The 24325-nt window shown below is 38.7% G+C and overlaps 1 protein-coding gene across 1 annotated transcript in view; it reads left to right on the top strand.

Moving 5' to 3' along the window:
* The window catches only part of ZNF713 (zinc finger protein 713), a 38980-nt gene that overhangs the window by 4179 nt on the left and 10476 nt on the right, over positions 1 to 24325 (top strand). Inside the window, exons 3-5 of the mRNA XM_040636556.1 lie at positions 4219 to 4307; positions 22530 to 22656; positions 22992 to 23084. Coding sequence (XP_040492490.1) covers positions 4219 to 4307; positions 22530 to 22656; positions 22992 to 23084 — 309 coding nt within the window. The remainder of the gene's footprint in view (positions 1 to 4218; positions 4308 to 22529; positions 22657 to 22991; positions 23085 to 24325) is intronic.

Here is a 24325-nt window from a genome sequence, read left to right as displayed (position 1 = left end):
AGTCTTCCTCCTTTCCTCATTGGTAACTTCTTTCTTCAACAGTAAAAAATTGTTGACTCTTAGTATCCACAATATATTTACTTATTTGTTCAATTTTAGTGTATGCATAGTTTCAGAATTAACTCATATCCCTGTGAGAAAGACATTTATTAACTGATTACAGCATTTATGTAGAGTTCTCTTTGTCTTTAGTTATATAGTATCCAGCCAAGATAGTGTTTCCCAAAGGTATTTGAGTTTGTATTTTCTTTGCCACTTCCTGCAGTGTGGTTATGTCATTCCCTTGTAATACAGTTTGGTCCATTCGTTAGTATTTGTATTTATTCTCTTCTGTTTACTCTCAGGTGGCTTCCTTCAGCTTTACCCACCGCCATGGTTTCACTGAACATCTCTTCTGAGCTACATAACCCCATACGTACCCAACCACCTTACTGGACATCCCCAGGCAGATGTCTCTCAGATTTCTTAAACCTAACATGTCCAAAACTAATTCTCTCTTAAGCCTCTTGTCATATATTTGCAACAGAGTGAAGTATGTATGAATACCACCTCTATCGCCAAACTGATTGGGTTGGATTCCCAGCTCCACAACTTACTAGCTGTGTGAGTTTGGTTGTGTTAAGTTAATCAACCTTTCTATGGTTTACTTTCCTCATCTGCAAAACTAATAATGATAGTACTTACCTCATGGGTTTGTTGTGAGGATTAAGTGAGTGAATATTCTGAAAACATTTAGAACATAATAGCACGTGGTAGCCATACTTATATGTTACATATTATTCTTAACTCTATTAAAATCCCTATCTCAGTGAATAGCACCAGCAAGCCTGAAACCTGAATGCCATTCCTGACCTCTCTTTCTTTCCCTTAGTCTCTCTCTTCAATTAAAGTCAAATCCTGGTAAATTTATCCCCTTAAATATGTAGTGAATGCTCCATCTTCACTTCCACTATCTTGATTCAAGCCACTATCCTCTCTCAGTTTGACTACTGCTACACTCATTGAACTAGTCCTTAACTTGAGTCCAGTATTTTCTTCACACCGTAGCCAGAGTGATCTCTCTCCACACCCCTTCTCTAGCTTGGAAATATCTTCATTTTATTTTCGGACAAATATTAAAACAAAATTTTTTGTAGATCTAGAGAAGCAGAAAGAAAATCCTACCATCACCCAGAGATAACCAGTTACTTTTTTGGGGATATATGTGCTTGCAGTCTTTTTCTATGCAAATATACACACATATTATAATATGGTGTATATATTATATTCACATATATATATATCATTATCATATATAATTTTCTTTTTTGAAATGTGGATTTTAATTGACAATATTGTGTATATCACTTCGGGACAGAAAACAAAACTCTAAATATCATTAGAAAATTAGCGTCATGCAGTCTCTTCAGCAAATGGTATTGGGAAAACTGGACAGCTATGTGCAAGAGAATGAAACTAGACCACTTTCTTATACCATATACAAATATAAATTTAAAATGGATTAAAGACCTAATTGTGAGACCTAAAACCATAAAAAATCCTATTAGAGAGCATAGGCAGTAATGTCTCTGACATTAACTGTAGCAACATTTTCTAGATATGACTTAGCAATTGCACTACTAGGTATTTACCCAAAGGATACAAAAATACAGATTTGAAGGGGTACATGCACCCCGATGTCTACAGCATTATCTACAAAAGCCAAACTATGGAGAGAGCCCAAATGTCCATCAACTGATGACTGGATAAAGAAGATGTGGTATATATATACTGTGATGGAATATGACTCAGCCATCAAAAAGAATGAAATCTTGCCATTTGCAATGATGTGGCATTGGAGCTAGAGTGTATTATGCTAAGTGAAATAAGTCAGAGAAGGACAAGTACCATATGATCTCACTCATGTGGAATTTAAGAAAACAGATGAACATATGGGAAGGGGGAAAAGGAAAAAAGGAGAGAGGGAAGCAAGCCATAAGTGACTCTTAAAGACAGATAACAAACTGAGGGTTGATGGAGGGGTGTGGGTAGGGGATGGGTTGGATGGGTGATGGGTATTAAAGAAGGCACTTATTGCGAGAAGCACTGGGTGTTGTATGTAAGTGATAAATCACTGAATTCTACTCCAGAAACCAATATTACACTATAGGTTAACTTAAAAAATTTTCTAAATAAATAAAACTTCAGGCAAGCTATAAAAATAAAATAAAATTAGTGGGTTTGAGAAGAATCCGGATAATTGTATAAAGTATCTCCCCAAAGATATTTATTACCTACAAAGGGAAAGATGGTAGCTTTACAGTAGACAAATGGGGTAAACATCACCTTAATCCAGCGATAAAGGTTAACATTATCATTCATGAGGCATATCAGCATCATAAACCCATTAATATGATGCACTAAGAATACTTAACTTCTTTGCAATGATGAGAAAACATCAGACAAACCCAAATAAAGGGACCCTGCAAAATAATTCATTAGTACTCTTCAAAAGTAGTAAGCTCATGAAAGACAGAAAGGCTGAGGAACGTATAGATTGGAGAAGACAAGGGGTGGGGGGGAAGCGACGAAATGCCGTGTGAGATCCTGGATCAAAGAAAAAATATTAGTGGAGAAGCTGGTAAATTTTGAATGGTTTGAATTAATAGTATTGTACCAATTTAAAATTCCTGGTTTTGATCATTGTACCCTGGTCATATAAAACATTAACATTAGGACAAGTGGAGTGAATGGTATGTGGGAATTGTGTACTGCCTTTGCAACTTTACTCTCAGTCTAAAATTGGTTCAAAATACAAACTGAGGGCTACAGAGGGGAGGGGGGTGGGGGAATGGGATAGACCGGTGATGGGTAGTAAGGAGGGCACATATTGCATGGTGCACTGGGTGTTATACACAACTAATGAATCATCGAGCCTTACATCGAAAACCGGGGATGTACTGTATGGTGACTAACATAATATAATAAAAAATCATTATAAAAAAAATAAATAAAATAAAATAAAATTGGTTCAAAATAAACAGTTAAAAAATAGAAGAGTAAACACCAGAATCCTTTCATTTACTCACTTAGCAAATATTATTGAGTAGCTACTATGAGCCACATACTGAGAGAATTAGAAGTAGAGTAGTAAATAAGAGGGCACAGGTTCCTGCCCTCATGGAGGTTAACACCACACAGTGGGGAGTTATAAATAAAGATGACGACTACAAATAATTACAGTGGTAAAAAGTGCTAGCAAAAACAGGAAGGTGTAAATAAGGGACCTCACTTGGTCTGTGATACCAGAATCTTCCTTGATTTAACCTGAGACCTGAAGGAAGAGTAGGTATTGTCTCTAGAGGAGGGGCAGGGGAGATATACCACACATGGCACACGTAAGGACCGACTGTCCTTCTAGAAGAGAGCAAAGCTTTGATGACATTACAACTTAAGAACTGCAAAGAAGTGTAGTAATCCGGGTGGAGGCCTGAATCCAGGTACTCAAAAAAGAAGGTGAACATTCTGAAAAATGAGAAGAGTGAAATCTCCTTTGTGTATTAGATCACCTTAGAAAGACTGAAGGAGAGAAGATCTCTGGAGTTTTGAGTTTGGGGATGAATTTATCCCCTTAAAGAATAAGATTAGGCCCTCAACATATGTTTTCTGTATCATCTCATCTCAGTGGTTCTCATTTCCTACTCAGAATCACTTGGAGACTTTAGAATTTAAAATGCTGTTTCCCAGGCCCACCCCAGACCAATTTGGATAATATTGGATTTATCCAAATCTCTGTGCTAGATGGGTGATTGATATTAAGGAGAGCACTGGTTATGATGAGCACTGGGTGTTGTATGTAAGTGATGAATCACTGAATTCTACTCCTGAAACCAATATCACACTATATGTTAAATAATTAGAATTTAAATAAAAATTAAAAAAAAAAAAAACAAAAAAACAAATCTCTGGGAATAGGGGCTGAGCATTTTTAAAAAATCCCCCAAGTGTGTAATCAGGGCTAAAAACCACTGAGCATTCTTGAGCTTCCCATATGCCATGATAAGAGAAAGAGAAAGTCTTACATTGAATTCCTCAGTAAGTTATCCAGCCTTTAAGCTTATGTCTTAGAGGGCTTCTCTCTAAACTGTCTGCCATTCTAATAGGAAGCAGAAATTCCAAGAGTTAGTTTCATTATTCTTATCATGTACTTACCAAATGCTTCTGTTTTCTTTTTCCCAGTTATGCCCTCTTACAATGCTATACTTTCCCAAGGGGAGAACATGGAGGAAAAAGAAATGAATGATGGATCACAGATAGTCAGGTCTCAGGTAAGTTCAGTTTTACTCTCCTCTGAAATGCTGTTATAGTTCTAAGAATATGGGCGGTTTTATTTTTCAGTTCTCAGAAGTGAATCCAGAGCCCTTTAGGCTCTTGGGACAGATAATAATTTCTATAGGATGTTTCCCATTCACCCTTTATAGCTCTTTTCTCCTTCCAGCATTTTTAGCAGATCATGGGCTCATGTCTGTGCTAGATATTGTAAAAAAAAAAAAGAAAAGAAAAGAAAAGAAAAAGAAACTAAAGACCATCTTTTAATCACTCATCACTTAAACAACTCAGCAGACTTGAAACAGCACTTGCTGTTCTCTCGGTAGACAATCAAATGTTGCCCAGGTCACAATGACTGCTTGGAGCTGATGGCATTACTAAACAGGCCTGAGGACATCTGCCAGGAGTTGATGTTTATCAAGAATCTGTTGTACCTCTTGCAAAACCTGTTTAAGCCTGTTGTTACTGTTCTATAATTTGAATAAGTATTATGTAAACTGGGGCACCTTGGTGGCTCAGTCGGTTGGGCGTCTGGCTTCAGCTCAGGTTGTGATCTCGGGGTCCTGGGATTGAGCCCCACATCAGGCTCCCTGGAGGAGTCTGCTTGTCCCTCTCTCCTTGCCCCCACTCCTGTTCTCTCTCTCTCTCATTCTCTCTTTCAAATAAATAAAATATTTTTTAAAAAGTATTATGTAAACTGAAGAGGTATAACTATGACATGGCATTGTTCCTGTAAAACCCAGTTGAATGCTTTGGAAAGACCTTATAAATACCAGTCGCTTTTTAAAAAATTGCCATCAAATTATGTGCGAGCAAACTGTAACACACTGAAGGAAAATCATAAAAATCTTAGAGGATTCTGCACCTGTAATATTTCCCAAGTGTCACTTGCTTGTTGCATTTTAATGAAACAGAAACTGATGCATTATGGGTATGGACGCTCAGTCATTAAAATCACTCTCAGAAAAGGCTTAGTTTCACACCAAAAGATGAGCACATGAATATACAATTATATATTTCAAATTAAAATGTTTAAGATATCTTCTATGGATCTCAACTTTAACCAGCTTTTTAGCATAACACACCAGATACCAGTATCAATTGCTTCAGACAGGAGGACTTCTCTTGTTCCAAATTGTATGAGATAAACATTATCTGTAGATAGCCAATAAACTCATCAGAGGAGATTTTTACACACCTAAACTAGACAACATTCAAAAAGTGTAATGTTGGATGCTACTAAGAAAACAAAATACAACAAATACAAGAGGTACTCAGAGAAAGGAGAAATCTGATTGAGACTAGAAGGATGATGGTAGACTTCATAAAGAAGGTGGAGTTTGAATTTGTGCTGATATTGGTTAGACTTGAAGATTAAAGAAGACAAGGCCATTGCAGACAGGAAATAAAACTTACGCAAGAGCAGGGACAATAAGGAGACTGTCAGCTGGAGTTGAGCAGTATGTTACTGCTTTGGGATCTTTGGGTTGCAGGGAATAGATTTATTCAGTTTACCCTTAATTATAAGGCTCCCCACAGACAGGACTAGAAAGACATCAAGAACTAAAGTGATATATCTGCTTCTTGGCATTCTAGCCAAAGGAGTTTGCTTTAATTCTCCAGAACCACTTATTACTAAAAAAAGAAAATGGTTCATTCAACAAGTATTTTTTGAGCAGCTACAATGTGCCAGAAATTGTGCTTGGCCTCAGATACACATCAGTAAGCAAAACAGATATTCCTAAATCCAAGTTGCTATAGTGTAACAGAAACAGTCACTTAGCAAATATAGTAAAAAATTCAAATTAAGGTATTTATTACACAAAATAAGAATAAGGTGCTGTGATTGTGCCTTAGGGAATTGGGGAAGGAATTCTCTAGGGAAGTAAAAGTTAAGGTGAGATGAGAAGGATATATAAGCGTTATAAAAACTAAGTGGGAAAAAAAAAGCATTTTAGGCATGTGGTAAACATCATGTGTAAAAACCATGGGTATATTTAAGAAGTTAAAAGGCCACCATTGTTGGAATGGAGGGAGGGAGAGAATGACTTGAGATAAGCTTGGGGAAGTATGCAGGGCCTAAGTACACAGGGCCTTGTGGCCATGAAGAAAAGCTTGGGTTTTATTCTAAATGCAGTAGAAAGCCTTGGAAGGCAGTTAAGCAGGAGAGTAAAATAATAATTAACTGAATTCTACTTTAAAAATCACGCAGGTATGGGGTGTGTAGGTTACTTAGCTGATTAAGTGTTCGACTTGGTTTTGGCTCAGATCGTGATCTTGTGGTCGTGTGATCAAGGCCCTCATTGGGCTCTGTGCTCAGATGGATTCTGCTTCAGATTCTCTCTCCCTCTCCCTCCTGCTCTCTCTCTCAAATAAATAAATAAAGTCTTAAAAAAAAAAGTCACCCAGGTGTGTGGTATATGAAAAGTGAATTTGTGAGCAGCAAGAAAGGAAGGAGGAGAAATCCACTGAGCAACCTACTGCCATATTGTATATGATAGAAAATAATAGCTTAAAACTAGAAGGTGGAGAAAAACAGGTGGGTTTTTGACGGCTTTGTTTTGGGAAACAGCAGAGATTAGCAAGAGTGGTAAAGGCAAAGGAAGAAAAAAGGTGATTTCAAAAAAGATGTAGCCCAAGAAATGGCAGGGTAATGGTAAATCAGATCATGTCACTCACTGCTCGCTCAGAATGCATGGCTCCCATTTCACTCAGAGTGAAAGCCAAAGTCTTCATGGTGGCCTAAACAGTCCTACGGAACCTGGGCCTGTTACCCCTCTACCTGCATCATTTGCTTTTCTACCCCTTGCTCATTCCACTCTAGCCACAGTGGCTACATTCTTCTTCCTTGAACATGTCACAGTGTTGCCTTAGGACCTTTGTACTGCTAACTTTGCAAGTCTTTTTTCAAATGTCACCTCTCCAGTGACATCTTTCCTGACCACCCTATGTAAAGTTGCAACTGCCTAACCCCTCACATTGTCAGACCCTCTTTCTCTACTCTTCTTTTATCTTCTAACATAATGTGTAATTTACCCAGTTATCATGTTTTTTGTCCTGATAGAATGTAAGTTTCATAAGGGTGGGGAATTTTAGTCTTTTTCCCCCTGCTGGTATATCTCAAGCACCATGATTGTCTCAGAGGAAGTACTGAATATTTGTTGAACAAACAGGAACTGGCATATTACACAGATGGCATCTCATATCAGTGGTAAAAAGGTAGTTTATTCAGTAATTGATGTTCACATTTCTGGGGAGCCATCTGGCAAAAGTTAAAGTTGAATCCATAACTCATACAATACACTAGGATAGTCTTCACATGGATCAAGATTTAAATGTGAAAAATTAAGCCATAAAAATTTTGTAAGAGGGGCGCCGAGGTGGCTCAGTCATTTAAGCATCTGCCTTTGCCTCAGGTCATGATCCCAGAGTCCTGGGATCGAGCCCCATGTAGGGCTCACTGCTCAGCAGGAGAGTGTGCTTCTCCCTTTCCCTCTGCCCCTACCAGCGCTAGTGCTCACTCTCTCACTCTCTCTTTCTCTCACTCTCTCTCTCAGATAAATAAATAAAATCTTTTTTAAAATTTTATAAGAAAAAAATGGAAGGTGTAAGACCAGACACCATAAAACTCCTAGAAGAAAACAAAGGTGGTAAGCTCCTCAGCATCGGTCTTAGTGATATTTTTTGGGATCTGACTCCAGAAGCAATGGCTACAAAAGCAAAGATAAACAAATGGGACTCCACCAAACTAAAAAGCTTCTGCACAGGGAAAGAAACCATCAACAAAATAAAAAAGGAACCTACTGAATGGGAGAAGATATTTGCAATCACATATCAGATAAGGGGTTAATGACCCGAACATATAAAGAACTCATGTAGGTCAGGAACAAAAAAACAAGCAATCTGATTTAAAAAATGAGCAGAGGATATGAATAGACATTTTTCCAAAGGAGACATACAGAAGGCCAATGAGAAGATGCTCGGCGTCACTAATCATCAGGGAAATGCAAGCCAAAACCACAATGAGATATTACCTCACACCTGTCAGAATGACTATTACCAAAAAGACAAAAATTAACAAGTGTTGGCAAGGCTGTAGAGCTCTTGGGGAGACTGTTGGTGGGAATGTAAATTAGTGCAGCCACTGTGGAAAACAGTATGGAGTTTGCTTAAAAGATTAAAAATAGAACTACCTTACAATCCAGCAATTCCTCTTCTGGGTATCTATATGAAGAAAACAAAAACAGAAATTCATAAAGATATATGCACCCCTATGTTCTTTGCAGCATCGTTTATAATAGCCAAGATATGGAATTAACCTGAATGTCCATCAGTGGATGAATGGATTTAGGAGAATACAGTGCGTGCGTGTGTGTGTGTGTGTGTGTGTGTACACATGGAATACTATTTGGCCATAAAAAGGAATGCAATCTGAAAGAAGTTTAAGATGGTGGAGTAGGAGGGGGACCCTGAGCTTGTCTTGTCCCTTGAACACAGCTAGATCAAATCATTTTGAACAATTAGGAAATCAATCTGCGGTTTAAGAAAACAATCTGCACAATTGGAGGGAGCGAACATGGGAGGTGCGAGGTTCAGAGCCATGAATTGGGGGAGAGAAAAGCCACAAAGGGGAGGGAACCCTTTTTGTGGAACAAAGTCAGGGAGAGAGGGGGGTTCGCACAATACACCATGGTGAGGGGATCCCCTGGGTTGCACCGGAAGAGATCACTCCCCTTCCTGGAGTACATTTGGAAGAGGGTATTTTGCCTCTCTAAGGACAAAGGGCCTGCAGGGAGCCATTGAGCAACCGTTCATTAGCAGGGACAGAGGCACAGGCAGACCTGGTCACAGCTTTCGCTGTGCATCACGACAGACTCCAGCCACTGTGCATACGTCATGCACCTGCTTTTCTGGGACAGAACAGTGCCAGGTGCACTGTGAGGCTCTCCTCCAGGAAAGAGGAGCAGGTCAGAGCCTTGCCAAGCCCTTTAAGATTTGGAGTTTTGAATCCCAATCACCAGCCAGAGATGAAACACAGGAGAACTGTGACACCGGGCATGCCAATGGCTGGGCAGAGACAAGTTGAGAGCTGCAATCTGACCAAAGCCTAGAACACAGTACATTGTTCCCTTTTCTGTGAGGGCCTCCTGAACAGCGGCAGCCCCAAGTTCGCCTCCGCAGAGAGGGAGGCACCATCTTCCACCACCCACCTCCCTGCCAACCAGCACAGTCAGACTTTAGAGAGAAACACAGCACCTCTGGTGGAGGCTGGAGTCCCTTACAGCAAACCCCGCCCCCTGCTCCCCCCAGGCGCATCTTTGCAAGGGCAGGTCTAACTGTGACCCAGCGCAGCTGGCCTCTCCCTCAGAAGACCAACACAGGCACCCCTGAATGTACCAGGTCTGATGATCATAGAGTGCTCCAAAGCATCAGCATCACTTCTGATGGAAATAGGACCAGGCTTTCTGTTTTTAACCAGGCTTATCTTAACGAACAAATCAAAGCACACCTAGTTGAAGATCCAGGCACTCCCTACTGCACGCAAGGAGGAACTCTGTAGAGGACTGACCTGAAGGAAAGAGCAGCCAAAACACAACAGCAGAGTGCACACAGCATACACTAGACACACTTCCAGAGGCACCAGGTTGTGGACAGTGTAGGACCCCTTAATACAGTATTACTCGCAGGAGCAGGAGACATAACAAGCTTTCATAACACACAAAAGACAGAAACCTAGACATAATTACAAGATGGAGGAGTTCTCCCCAAAAGAAAGATCAAGAAGAAACCACAGCCAAGGATTTGCTCAAAACAGAAATAAGCAATATAGCTGAACAAAAATTTAGAACAACAGTCATAAGAACACTAGCTGGGCTTGAAAGAAGGATAGAAGACACAAGAGATACCCTGGCTGAAGAGATAAAAGACCTAAAAAAGAGTCAGGCCAAAATAAAAAATGCTATAACTGACATGCAAAAGTGACTGGATATAATCACAATGAGGATGGAAGAAGAGGATCAATAGGTGATCTAGAAGATAAAATTATGGAAAATAATGAAGCTGAAAAGAAGAGGGAAAGAAAACTATTAGATCACTAAGGTAGACTTAGGGACCTCACCAATTCCACAAAGCATTATAATATCCTATCATAGGCGTTCCAAAAGAAGAAGAGCAGGAAAAGGGGGCAGAAGGGTTATTTGAACAAATTACAGCTGAGAACTTCCCTAATCTGGGGAAGGACACAGGCATTCAAGTCCAAGAGGCAGAGAACTCCCCTAAAAAATCAACAAACACAGGTCCACACCAAGACACATCATGGTGAAACTTGAAAAATATAAAGATAATGAGAATTCCAAAACAGCTGGAGACAAAAGGTCCTTAACCTACATGGGTAGCCACATAAGGTTAACAGCAGACCTGTCCACAGACACTTGGCAGGCCAGAAAGGAGTGGCATGATATATTCAACGTGCTAAATGGGAAAAATATACAGCCAAGAATACTTTATCCAGCAAGGTTAATCTATTCAGAATAGAAGGAGAGAGAAAGAGTTTCCAAGACAAGCAAAAACTAAAGTTGTTCAAGAATGCTAAACGAGCTCTGCAAGAAATACTAAAGGGGAACCTTTGAGCACAAGAGAGACCAAAAGCAACAAAGACTAGAGGAAAGAAATCTACAAGAACAGTGACTTTTACGGTAATACAGTGGCACTAAATTCATACCTATCAGTAATTACTCTGAATATAAATGGACTAAATGCTCCAATCAACAGACATAGGGATTCAAAAAGGATAGAAAAAAAAAAAAAAAGACCCATCACTATTCTGCTTACAGGAGACTCATTTTATACTCAAAGTCACCTCCAGATTGAAATTGAAGGAGTACAGAACCATCTGTCACCCTAATGGACATCAAAAGAAAGCTGGAGTTGTAATCCTTATATCAGACAAACTAGATTTTAAACCAAAGACTAATAAGAGATGAGAAGGGCACTATATCATAACAAAGAGGTACATCCAACAAGAAGATCTAACCATTGTAAATATTTATGCACCCAAATTAGAAGCAGCCAAATATATAAATCAATTAATAACAAGCCTAAAGAACTCATTGATAATAATACAATAATAGGGGACTTCAACACTCTATTCACAGCAATGGACAGATCATCTAAGCAGAAGATCAACAAAGAAACAAGGGCTTTGAGTAACACACTGGACCAAATGAACTTAACAGACATATTCAGAGCATTTCATCCTAAAGCCGCAGAATACACATTCTTTTTGAGTGCACAGGGAACATTCTCCAGAATAGATCATATACTGGGTCACAAATCAGCCCTCAATCATACCAGGCATATTTTAGACCACCCCACTATGAAACTTAAAGTCAACTACAGAAAAAATGTGGAAAGACCACAAATACATGGAGGTCAAAGAACATCCTACTTAAGAATGAATGGGTTAATCAAGAAATTAAAGAAGAAATTTAAAAAATACACGGAAACAAATGAAAATGAAGACACAACCGTCCAAAACCTTTGGAATGTGGCAAAGGCAGTCCTGAGAGGAAAGTATATAGCAACCCAGGTCTTTCTCAAGAAACAAGAAAAGTCTCAAATACACAACCTAAACTTATACCTAAAGGAGCTAGAGAAAGTACAGGAAATAAAGCCTAAGTCCAGCAGAAGAAGGGAAATAATTAAGACTAGAGCAGAAATAATATAGAAATAAAAAAAGAGAGTAGAACAGACCAACGAAACTAGGAGCTGATTCTTTGAAAGAATTAAGAAAAGTGATAAACCCCTGGCCACACTTATCAAAAAGAAAAGAGAAGGACCCAAATAAATAAAATCACGAATGAAAGAGGAGAGATCACACCCAACATGGCAGAAATACAAACAACTATAAGAGAATAATATAAAAAATTATATGCCAACACCTGGGCAATCTGGAAGAAATAGATGCATCCCTAGAAACATTTAAACTACCAAAAGTGAAACCGGAAGAAATAGAAAACCTGAACAGACCCATAACCAGCAAAGAAATTGAAGCAGTAATCAAAAATCTCCCAACAAACAAGAGTCCAGAGCCAGATGGCTTCTCAGGGGAATTCTACCAAACATTTAAAGAATAATTAATACCTATTCTCTGAAGCTGTTTCACAAAATACAAATGGAATGAAAACTTCCAAGCCCATTCTATGAGTCCTTGATTCTGAAAGCAAAGACATCACTAAAAAAGGGAATTACAGGCCAATATCCCTGATGAACATGGATACAAAAATTCTCAACAAGATACTAGCAATAGTATCCGACAGTACATTAAAAGAATTATTCACCATAATCAAGTGCGATTTTTCCCGGGGTTTCAGGGGTGGTTCAACATCTGCAAGTCAATCAGCTTGATAAACCACATTAATAAACGAAAGGATAAGAACCATATGATCCTCTCAATAAATGCAGAAGAACCATTTGACAAAATACAGCATTCTTTCTTGATAAAAACCCTCAAGAAAGTAGGGGTAGAAGGAACATACCTCAACATCATAAAAGCCATATACAAAAGACCCACAGCAAATATCATCCTCAATGGGGAAAAACTGAGAGCTTTTCCCCTAAGGTCAGGAATATGACAGAGGTGTCCACTCTCACCACTGTTGTTCAGCATAGTACTGGAAGTCCTAACCTCAGCAATAAGACAACAAAAAGAAACAAAAGGTATCCAAATCAGCCAAGAAGAAACCAAACTTTCACTCTTCGCAGAGAACATGATACTCTATGTAGAAAGCACAAAAGACTCCACCAAAAAAGTGCTAGAACTGATAGAGGAATTCAGTAAAATGGCAGGATATATAAAATCAATACAAAGAAGTCAGTTGCATTTCTATACACCAACAATGAAGCAGCAGAAACAGAAATCAAGCAGTAGATCCCATTTACAATCATACCCAAAACCATAAGATACCTAGGAATAAACCTAACCAAAGAGGTAAAAGATATGTACTCTGAAAACTATGGAACACTTATGATGAAATTGAGAAAGACATAAAGAAATGGGAAAACAGTCCATGCTGTGGATTGGAGGAAATATTGTTAAAATGTCTATGCTAAAAGATGTGGTTTATATATACAGTGGAATATAACTCAGCCATCAGAAAGGATGAATACCCACCATTTGCATCAACATGGATGGAACTAGAGGGGATTATGCTAAATGAAATAAGTCAAGTAGAGAAGACAATTATATGGTTTCACTCATGTGTGGAAAATTAGCACGGAGGACCACAGGGGAAGGGAGGGAAAACTGAATGGGAAGAAATCAGAGAGGGAGACAAAGCATGGGAGACTCTGGACTCCAGGAAACAAACTGAGGGTTTCAGAGGGAAGGGGGGTGGAGGGATGGGGAACCGGGTGATGGGTATTAAGGAGGGCACATGTGGTGATGAGCACTGGGTGTTATACAAAATTAATGAATCGTTGAACACTACATCTCAAAAACTTATGATGTACTATATGTTGGCTAATTGAACATAATAAAAAAGGTGAAAAAAAAGTCTATGCTACCCAAAGCAATCTATACATTCAATGCAATCCTGATCAAAATACTATCAACATTTTTCACAGAACTGGAACAAACCACCCTAAAATGTGTATGGAACCAGAAAAGACTCTGAATAGCCAAAGTAATGTTAAAAAAGAAACTCAAAGCTGAAGGCATCATAATTCTGGACTTCAAGCTGTATTACAAAGCTGTAATCAAGACAGTGTGGTACTGGCACAAAAACAGACACACAGATCAGTGCAACAGAATAGAGAACAAGTACCCAGAAATGGACCGACAACTATATGGCCAGCTAATCTTCAATAAAGCAGGAAAGAATATCCAATGGAAAAAAGACAATATCGTCAACAAGTGGTGTCAGGAAGACTGGACAGCAACATGCAGAAGAATGAAACAAAACCACTTTCTTACACCATACACTAAAATAAATTCAAAATGGATGAAAGACCTAAATGTGATACAGGAAACCATCAAAATCCTAGAGGAGAACACAGGCAGCAACCTCTTTGACCTTGGCCATAGCAACTTCTTACTCGGCATCACCATAGGAAAGGGAAACACAAAAAAATGAACTACTGGGACTTCATCAAGATAAAAAGCTTCTGCACCGTGAAGGAAACAATCAACAAAACTAAAAGGCAGCCTACGGAATGGGAGAAGATATTTGCAAATGACATATCTGGTAAAGGGTTAGTATCTAAAATCTATAAAGAACTTATCAAACTCAACACCCCCCCCCAAAAAAAGAACAAACAACCCAGTTAAGAAATGGGCAGAAGATACGAATAGACACTTTTCCAAAAAAATACATCCCAATGGCTAACAGACACATAAAAATATGCTCAACATCACTCATTGTCAGGGAAATACAAATCAAAACCTGTCAGAATGGGTAAGATTAACAACCCAAGAAACAACAGGTGTTGGTGAGGATGCGGAGAAAGGGGAACCCTCTTGCACTGTTGGTCAGAATGTAAACTGGTGCAGCCACTCTGGAAAACAGTATGGAGGTTCCTCAACATGTTAAAAATAGAACTACCCTGCAATCCAGCAATTGCACTACTAGGTACCCAAAGGATACAAAAATATAGATTTGAAAGGACATATGCACCCCAATGTTTATAGCAGCATTATCAACAATAGCCAAACTATGGAGAGACCCCCAATGTCCACTGACTGATGAATGAATTAAGAAGATGTGATACATATATACTATGGAATATGACTCAGCCATCAAGAAGAATGAAATCTTGGGACACCTGGGTGGCTCAGTCAGTTAAGCATCTGCTTTTGGCTCAGGTCATGATCCCAGGGTCCTGGGATCTAGTCCCACATCGGGCTCTTTGCTCAGCCATGAGCCTGCTTCTCCCTCTGCCTCCCATTCCCTCTCCCTGTGCTCTCTCTCTCTCTCAAATAAATAAATAAAATCTTAAAAGAAAAAAAAGAATGAAATCTTATCATTTGCAATGATGTGGATGGAGCTAGAGTGTATTATGCTAAGTGAAATAAGTCAGAGAAAGACAAATACTACATGATCTCACTCATATATGGAATTCAAGAAAGAAAACAGATGAACATATGGGAAGGGGGAAAGAAAAAAAAGAAGAGAGGGAAACAAGCCATAAGAGACTCTTAGGGTAGAGAACAAACTAGGGTTGATGGGGGGAGGTGGGTGGAGGATGGGCTAAATGGGAGACGGGTATTAAGGAGGATACTTTTTATGATGAGCACTAGTGATGTATATAAAGTGATGAATCACTGAATTCTATTCCAGAAACCAATACTGCACTGTATGTTAACTACCTAAAATTTAAATAAAAGAAAATGCAAATAAGTAAGTAAGTAAATAAATAAATAAATAAGACATGGGGATGTAATGTATAGCAGGGAGACTATCGTCAATAATGTTGTACTGCAGATTTGAAAGTTGCTGAGAAAGTAATTCTTAAAAGTTTTCATCATCAGAAAAAAAGGGTGGTCACTTTGTATGGTAACAGATGGTAAATAGACTTAATATGGTTATCATTTTGCAGTGTATACGAATGTGGAATCATTATGTTGTACACCTGAAACTAACATAATGTATCTCAATTATACTTCAATAAGAAATGGGAGAATTCTTTGATAACCTTCACTGAGGAAAGACTTTATAATTACTGGGAATCCGGAAGCCATAAAGGAGATTGATGGGTTCAACTCCTTAAAAATATCCAAAAGTCTGCGTAACAAAAGGAACTATAAGCAAAGTAAAAAGACATTGTCAAATGAAGAAAAATATTTTGCAACTCAAATTAACTGTGCGCTAATCTTTGAAATATATAAAACACTCCTCTAAATCAGTAGGAGGTAAGGAGTCCAATTAGGTTGACAAATAACATAACACGGCAATTCGTAGGAAAGAAAATTCAGATCTCAAACACAAGTAAAATGTTCATCTATACTCATAACAAGAAGAAATTTAAATTAAAACGAGAGAAAGCTTGATATTTTATCACTGAAATGTGCCATGAGCTTGGTATTTTCCACAAGCTTGATAACTTAGTCTCTTCGCAAAGCTTTTGGGGAAACAGGCACTCTCTTCTACTGCTGGTTATGAGTGTGTGACAAGTTGCATTTTCAGAAAAACGGCCAAAACGTCTCCCATCGGAAACACTTTCTTTACAATGTGACTTTGATACACATTGCATCTAGAGACATCGAGGTCTGTATTCCCTCCGATCCATCTGGGCAAGCCTGTGACCAGTAGAAGTGAAGCTATATGACTTCCAAGGCAAGTCAAAAAGCAGTAAGACTTTCACCTCATTCTCTTCGGATGCTTGCTCCAAGTCCAGCTACCTTGTCCGAAGAAAGCCAGACAGCCCATGGAGAGGAACTAATGCTCCCAGCTCTAGCGGGCTCTCGGCTGAAAGCCAGCACCAACTTGCCAGCCATGTGACTAAGCCATCTTAAAAGTGGTTTCTTCAATCCCAAGTCAGGCTCTCCCAGCTGATGCCACATAGATCAGAGGCAAGCTGCCTCCACGGAGTCCCGCCCAAATTGCACATTTGTAAGCAAGTCAGATGATAATTGCTGCTTTAATCTCCTACATGTTGGCGTGGTTTATTACACATCAATAGATAGCTGTTACAGATTTTGGTACCTGGAAGTGGGGCACTGCCAAAACAGAGACCTAGAACATATGTCATTGGCTTTTAAACAGAGCCAGTTGAGCAACGGACAGAGGATAGAAAGGAAAATACCATTAGTGAAATCATGAAGGGCTTCAAGGAGAGTTAGTGGAAGCCTAAAGGACCTTTGTCAGGGCTTAAAAGCTAGTAAAGAAAATGTTGTTATAAGCTGGGGGAAAGGAGACCTTCAAAGAAGAAATATTGAGCAACATTATCATCTTCATAACAAGGAAAATAGAAAATATACTTACAAGCTCAATGATCTATCTAAGGAGATTTTCAGGTAGAAAATTTAAAGCCCCAACTGTTTTAGGGTTCAGGATACCTAAGTTAAATATAAAAGAAAAAGCACAGGCTAAAAAAAGAACTGTTAAATATAAAGAAACTAGGAGTTACTGGGTTTGGAAAAAAACTTTCTCATTCACACCTCTCAACATGTGCACAGTTCAGCCGCATTGTAGAATTGCGATGAACAGCTGTTTACTTGAGTGGGGGGTGTGTCCAGTGGTTATTTCTGTGCCTTTCCCACCATTGTAAATTGGGGGGCGGGGGTGAGGATGGGGCCAAATAACTACTTTGTTAGTCCACAGGTTGTGGCATAGAGAGAAAGCATTCAAGGAACCATAACCTGAGGCTCTGCACTCTAAGATCCCGATCTGGTATGTGGACCTAATTTAGATGACAAGATCCTGGACTTTAAGCCAGTGCCATAATGGAATGAAATTTGGGTGTCTTGGGGAAGAAGATGGGTGTTTTGTGCATGTGGGAAGGATGTGAATTTTTCTTTTAAGTAAGCTCCATGTCCAGAGTGGTGTCCAGTGCAGGGCTTGTACTCACAACCCTGAGATCAAGACCTGAGCTGAGACAATTAACTGACCAAGCCACCCAGGCACCCCTGAGTTTTTATATTCTGGAAGGTAGACTGTGACAGAGAGTATTTTCCAAAAATGGCATAATTTCTCCCATCCCACAGACTCCTCTTATAATGTAACTTAAAAACTTCATCAAGAGGTGAGGGACTGTCTCTTCCCCTTGGATCTGGGCAGGCTTGTGACTTAGGAGAAGTGAGTGATGTGACCGCTAAGGCTGGATCGTAAAAGGTGATTCTCTTACGAATTTTTACTCGGGATCCAACTACCACGCCATGAAGAAGCAGCCTGTTCAAAGGCCCATACGGAGAGAGACGAAGGCCCCTGACTGAGCACCCATCTGACAGCCAGCAGCGCTTGTCAGCCATATGAGCAAGCCATCTTAAAATTGAATTTACAGCCCAAAGTTGAGCCACCCCAGCTGAAACCAAATGGGACAAAGATAAGCTAGTCCCACTGAGTCCCGCCTGTGTTCAGATTTTGTGAGCAAAATACGTGGTGGTGGTTGTTTTGAGCTATTAAATTTTGGGGTAGTTTGGGGTAGTAACAATCTATTGTTACAGGATGTAAATTAATAGAACCCTTATAAGAGATCAGTTGGGCAATATATGTCAGAATTCCAGATCCATATGTTCTTTTACGAGATACCTTATTTTGGGAAATTGATTCGTCAGGTACACTTGTTCACAGTTGCAAAACAATATACATACAAGACAATTCACTGTACTATTAATTATAATAGCAAGAGTAGAAAACAGTTAAAATGTTTAATAGACTAGTTAAATAAATTGTGTAACATTCAAACAATAGAGTATCACGCAGCTATAAAAAAAAAAAATGAGGAAGATATCCATGCACTGATTCCTAGGATAAACTGTTCAGTGAAAAAAGCAAAATGCAAAAGAGTATCTATAGTGCACTATTTTTTGTGTAAAAAAGAAGAGGAAATAAAAACATATATACATACATGTATTTGCTCATTTGAGCACAAAGGAACACCAGAGGGTTGAAATTCAGTCTGAGATTGGTTGCCAACAGGGCTTGAATGAGAATGGGTGAAAAAGATAGATGGAAGGATTGGGGGGTTGTTGGTGAGGGAAGGAAAAGGAGGGAGAATGGGACGAGGGCCTAAAATTGAATGCAAACAAAAACAAATGAACCAAACTGTATTTTCAAATTACTGGTATGGCCACACTGAAGGAAACAGGAAAAGGAGTTAACCTTTAAACCTAAATAGTTGGACTCCTACTACAGAGGCTGAGAGCAAAGCAACTGTGAACACTGACCACGGAACTGGTAGGCTTCTTTTGTGCAGAGGCGTGAGTTAGCATGAAAAGAGAGGAGGATAGAATGAACTCTGCCACGTTGGATCAGAATTAAAGGGTATCCGTGTGAACTCACGGGTCTTAACACATATAGCTGTGTACAGAAATGGTTATGGTATTGTGTGGGTGTTCACGTATACATACATCATTACACACATACCTGTTTCCCAGATACAACCACTGAGAGGGCCTAGAAGCGATAATATTCCAGCGGCATTGAACACATCTAGTACCCACATCTAAATTTTTAAACGCCATTCTCCATTAAAAGGAACTAGACGTAATGCTCAGTATTTGACCAACGGAACAGAACATGAGACTGAAACCCTGCAGATCCGCTGATTAGAAGCAGAAACATTAGAATAATGTTCAGTATTTGAACATTAGAAGGAAACAGGGATCTTGGAGAAATGGCTAATTCTAGCTGTGAGGCAGAAGAGCACAAAGTGTACCTCGAAGGAATGTTTTTCTGTCCCCAAAAGTAAAACGCTCAAAAGAATGATAGGGATGTGTCAAAAGGACATGGAAGCCAGTTTGAAGGGCTCCTACTGGCTAAATCTGGGACAATCTGAGCATTAAAATAATATGATTATAAAATAAAATGATTATAACGTATTGAATAAAATAAGTGAACACATTCACCCGATATAAATTAATTAATTAATTAATGAGGGAAACCTCTTCATCACAGTAGAAAGCCAACTATACAAAGAATGATGGATTTAGAAAAGCACCATTTAGCAACTATCATAATTACAATTGATTCAGGCAAGAAGTATTAGTGCTAAAACTAGTGGATGAAAGTTTGAGAAAGAACAAAATATTTACACAGTCTCAAAGTATCTCCGCCACAAGATACTTAGTAATTACAGGATGCAATAGTAATTTTGCAGCGGAAAGTACTGGTAGATAACCACCTTAACGAAATTATCAAAGTTAACATTGCCAGTAATGGAACTAGTCAATACTGTGTGCCTCCTGATATGATTCATTGAGAAGAATCCAGTATCCTTTCCATACTATCCCTGCCAGAAGTGTAGTGAATCTACTCATGAGGAGACACTAGAGAAGCCCAAACTGAGGTTTATCCTCAAAATAACTAGCCTAACTTTTCCAAATATCTATGTTATAAAATGTAAAGAAAGGCTCAGTAACTGTTGCAGATCAAAGGAGACAAAAGGTAGAAGACAAATGCAGTGCATGGTCTTGAATTTTCTTTTGTTATAAAGGACATTTAGTGAAATCTGAATATGCATATAGTTTAGACAACAGTACTGTATCATTGTCTATGTTAGTTTCCTGACTTCGATCACTGTGCTATTGCTACATAAGAGATTGCCTTGCTTTTAGAGAATAAACACTGAATTTTTAGAGGCAAAGGGGCATCAGGTCTGCAACTTATTACTTTTAAACAGTCTAGAAAAATTGTAGGGGCGCCTGGGTGGCACAGCGGTTGGGCGTCTGCCTTCGGCTCAGGGCGTGATCCCGGCGTTATGGGATCGAGCCCCACATCAGGCTCCTCTGCTATGAGCCTGCTTCTTCCTCTCCCACTCCCCCTGCTTGTGTTCCCTCTCTTGCTGGCTGTCTCTATCTCTGTCAAATAAATAAATAAAATCTTTAAAAAGAAAAAAGAAAAATTATAGAAAGAAAAAGGGAGAGGAGAGGGAAGAATTTTTTTTATTCTTGCAACTTTTCTTGAAGTCTGAAATTATGTCCAAATATTTTGAGTTTAAAAACAATAATGAAGCTACATCCTAATATGTCTGAAATGGAAAGATGTCCAGCATTATATTGTTAAGTTAAAAAACAATGTATACAATACATTACTTCTGAGGTTAAAAAAAAAAGTGGGAGGAAATGAGAATCTATATTCATATTTGCATAAAGAATTCTGGGGTAATACACTAAGAACTATAAATAGTGATTAGGAGTAAAAGCTGGATAGAGAGGAAAGAAGCCTGGGAGAGAGATTTGTTTTTTTACTAAGTACTTTTTTATATGTTTTTATACTAATATATAGTAATATTCTAATTAAAAATATAATTCAAAGAAGAAAAAAAGAGAAGAGAAGAAACTGGTAACCCAAGTGCAAGATAATCATTAGAAGATATAGAAGGAAAGAGAGAGTACTGATTAACACAGACAAAAGGAACTACAAATGCAAGTATTAAAGAATGTAGACTATAAATTCCTCGTTTTCCTCACCCTGGTGCTACCCTCAAGAAGCATGGGGAAAGTAGAATGGAAATTAAAAATAAAAGTCACGAAGGGGAATTATTCATAAATGCAGAAAAGACATCTTTGTGGTATGATGGAAAGAGCACAGGCTTTAGAATAAGATCAAAGATGAAATGCAGTCCCTGCTATTTACTAGCTGTATGTCCTTGGATAAATTAATTTCTTCCAGCCTTGGTGATTCATCTGTAAATTGCCTATGTCACTTAACTGAAATATATTTTAGAAAGATATGTTATCAAAGCTTGAAAATTTAAGTAAAGTGCCAGTACTGTACTTAAATACTGACTATTAACTTATGGGGGAAAGCGCTTACTTATAACCCCACACTCATTCTGAAGAGTTGAGGTATTATACCCATGAAATGGGTGGTATTTTGGAGGGATTAGGTAGTAAGGGAAGAGGGGGAGGTATATATTGGTCGTTATGTGCCTGTGTTTGTATCTGTGTGTCTCTTAGAGCAAAAGAATTATTAAAAAGCATTTACAGTAGAGAAAATTTAGAGGGGACCCTTTTTTATTTGAATCTCCTAACTGTAAGGCGGCAGTCTCTTTTACTGCCTCATGTGTCTTCTACTCTCAGCCTGTTTGCCCTTGTTGCTCTTTTTTTTTTTTTTTTTTTTAACCCACCGGAATATCATCTCTCCAGTTCTGTCCAGAGTTTAAAAATCTGTTAAGGATACACAAAATCTACCAACTTGACACCTCCTTACAATATTTCAACCGATGAATTCTTTTATTTGTGAAATCTTACAGCATAAATTTCCCATATGTTTTTTTTAATTGTTTAGATGATGAGAATCTATCCCTTGCAACAAACTGTAAAAAGCTTAAAAGCAAGCATTATTCCATGAATGTTTTTATGTCTGACTTGAAAGATAAATAGATACTAATTGCTGTTTCAAAAATTTTGACCTAGATTACTCGGAGGGAGCCCTAAAGACTGTCAGCACAACGGCTCAGACATCCTGACCTTTTCCACTACTACACCTTTGCCCCTTCCCCTAAGGGCCCCTGTAAAAAACTGGTTTCCGGCTAAGCAGGGATGTACTTGGTATTTTCAGGAATCACTGACATTCCAGGACGTGGCTGTGAACTTCACCAGAGAAGAGTGGGACCAGCTGTACCCTGCGCAGAAGAACCTTTACCGAGACGTGATGCTGGAGAACTACAGGAATCTGGTAGCACTGGGTAAGGATGTTGTCCCTGTAAAACTAGAAACCATTCTAAATGGGTGTATTTCCTTAAGTAGTGAAAATTTCCAAATCTTCAGTGAGTATAGTTCAGGCCAGGACGGAATGCTATTCAGTTCTGGAGACAGAGGACCTCTGTTTCCTGCTGTTTGTCCTCAGGTAAAAGATCATGACTTTGCTGAGTTTGAGGTGGGTAGCTTTATTTTGCTGCCTCTGAAATTTCCCCTTTCCAAATCCAGAGGCCCTAAAGACGAAAAATGTTGGAAATGAGTTCTGAGAGTAATTTCTGTTCCTAGTACAGACTTCTATGACATACATTTTTTCCATGAATAGGGCATCAACTTTATAAGCCAGAGGTGATCTCCCAGTTGGAGCAAGAGGAGCAGTGGGTGATGGAAAGAGGCAGCCCCCTGGACACTCACGCAGGTGAGGAGCGAGCACTTGGGTATCTGCTGCTCGGCGAAGAGAAGCAGTCGCCTCTGAAATATTCAACTGACTGTGCTCCAGGTCTCTGCCTCTGGGATTTTAAGAATACTGAGGCTTTTTTAAAAATTCAATTTCTGTTTGACTTTGTTCCAAAGTGGAAATTGCCCTCTTATTTTTTTTCCAGTTAAACAGATAATATATACTTACTATTAAAAAATTCACACAACACAAAAGTTCGTGTGAAGGTATTAATTTTAACATTCATAAATACCTTGCTGTTGCAAATCTCCACACAGCACTTTGTTTTTTTATTCATACATCCTCTCAGTATTCTTTAAATCTTTCTTTTCCATATCAAAGATCTTCTGCCATTTTTATCTACTTTTCATTCTTTTTCCTTTTATTATCAAACTCTTTAAACCTGTCTAAAACCCATAGCCTCAATTTTAATTCTCTTGATTACCTTTATGATATGACCCCTATCCTCTCTGTACTATTAAAATCATTTTCCTGGAGATTACCAATAACTTCCTTCAGTCAAATCCAGTGGCTTAAAAAGAAAACAGTTACTGTCTCCTCTCATCTTGTTGCATTGGATTGTGTTGACTTTACTTTCTTGACATTTTCTTCCACTCTGCCTTGTGATTACACAATTCTTGCCTCTTGTAGTCTTTGCCCAGTATTTCTATCTGCTCCTTCACTGCTTTCTCTCCCTTTTTATTCTTCTAAAAGCATGTATTCCTATAGACTTGGTGTTCATCTCTGTAGTACATTGCCTTTAAGTAACCCTTCTATGGCATTTTCCCATTTCTATATTTTTAGCCTCAGGATTTCACCCACACTCTCTTCCCAGATTTTAGGTTATATTTTCGCTTATGAATGTCATGCTATCATTTTAATTATTTCAAAACCTGGATCTGTTGACATTATACTCTCTCTTTAAAGCATCCATTAAATATGAGAGTTCTTAACCCCCCCCCCAAAAAAAAAAACCAAACAAAACCCAAAACCTTAGCTCCCTACTGTTGGAATACCACCTATACAGTGTTCTGCCTGGTTATATTAGTAAGTAGTTGACTTTTAAATGTATGTCAGATACTGAGTTAGGTATTTTACACCCTGGTTTATTAAGCCAGGCTAACCTGCCCCCCATCTCTATGTAATTTCCACCCCGATTCTTTGCTTTGGCACCTGGTTTTCCCATTTGGACTTGGTGTTCTGTCATTCAAACTTCAGCTTCT

This window comes from Ursus maritimus, unplaced genomic scaffold, assembly GCF_017311325.1.
Source record: "Ursus maritimus isolate PB19 unplaced genomic scaffold, ASM1731132v1 scaffold_2, whole genome shotgun sequence".
Classification (NCBI taxonomy): domain Eukaryota; kingdom Metazoa; phylum Chordata; class Mammalia; order Carnivora; family Ursidae; genus Ursus; species Ursus maritimus.
The sequence above is the reverse complement of the archived record's forward strand: the minus strand, read 5'-3'. Positions and strand labels throughout refer to the sequence as shown.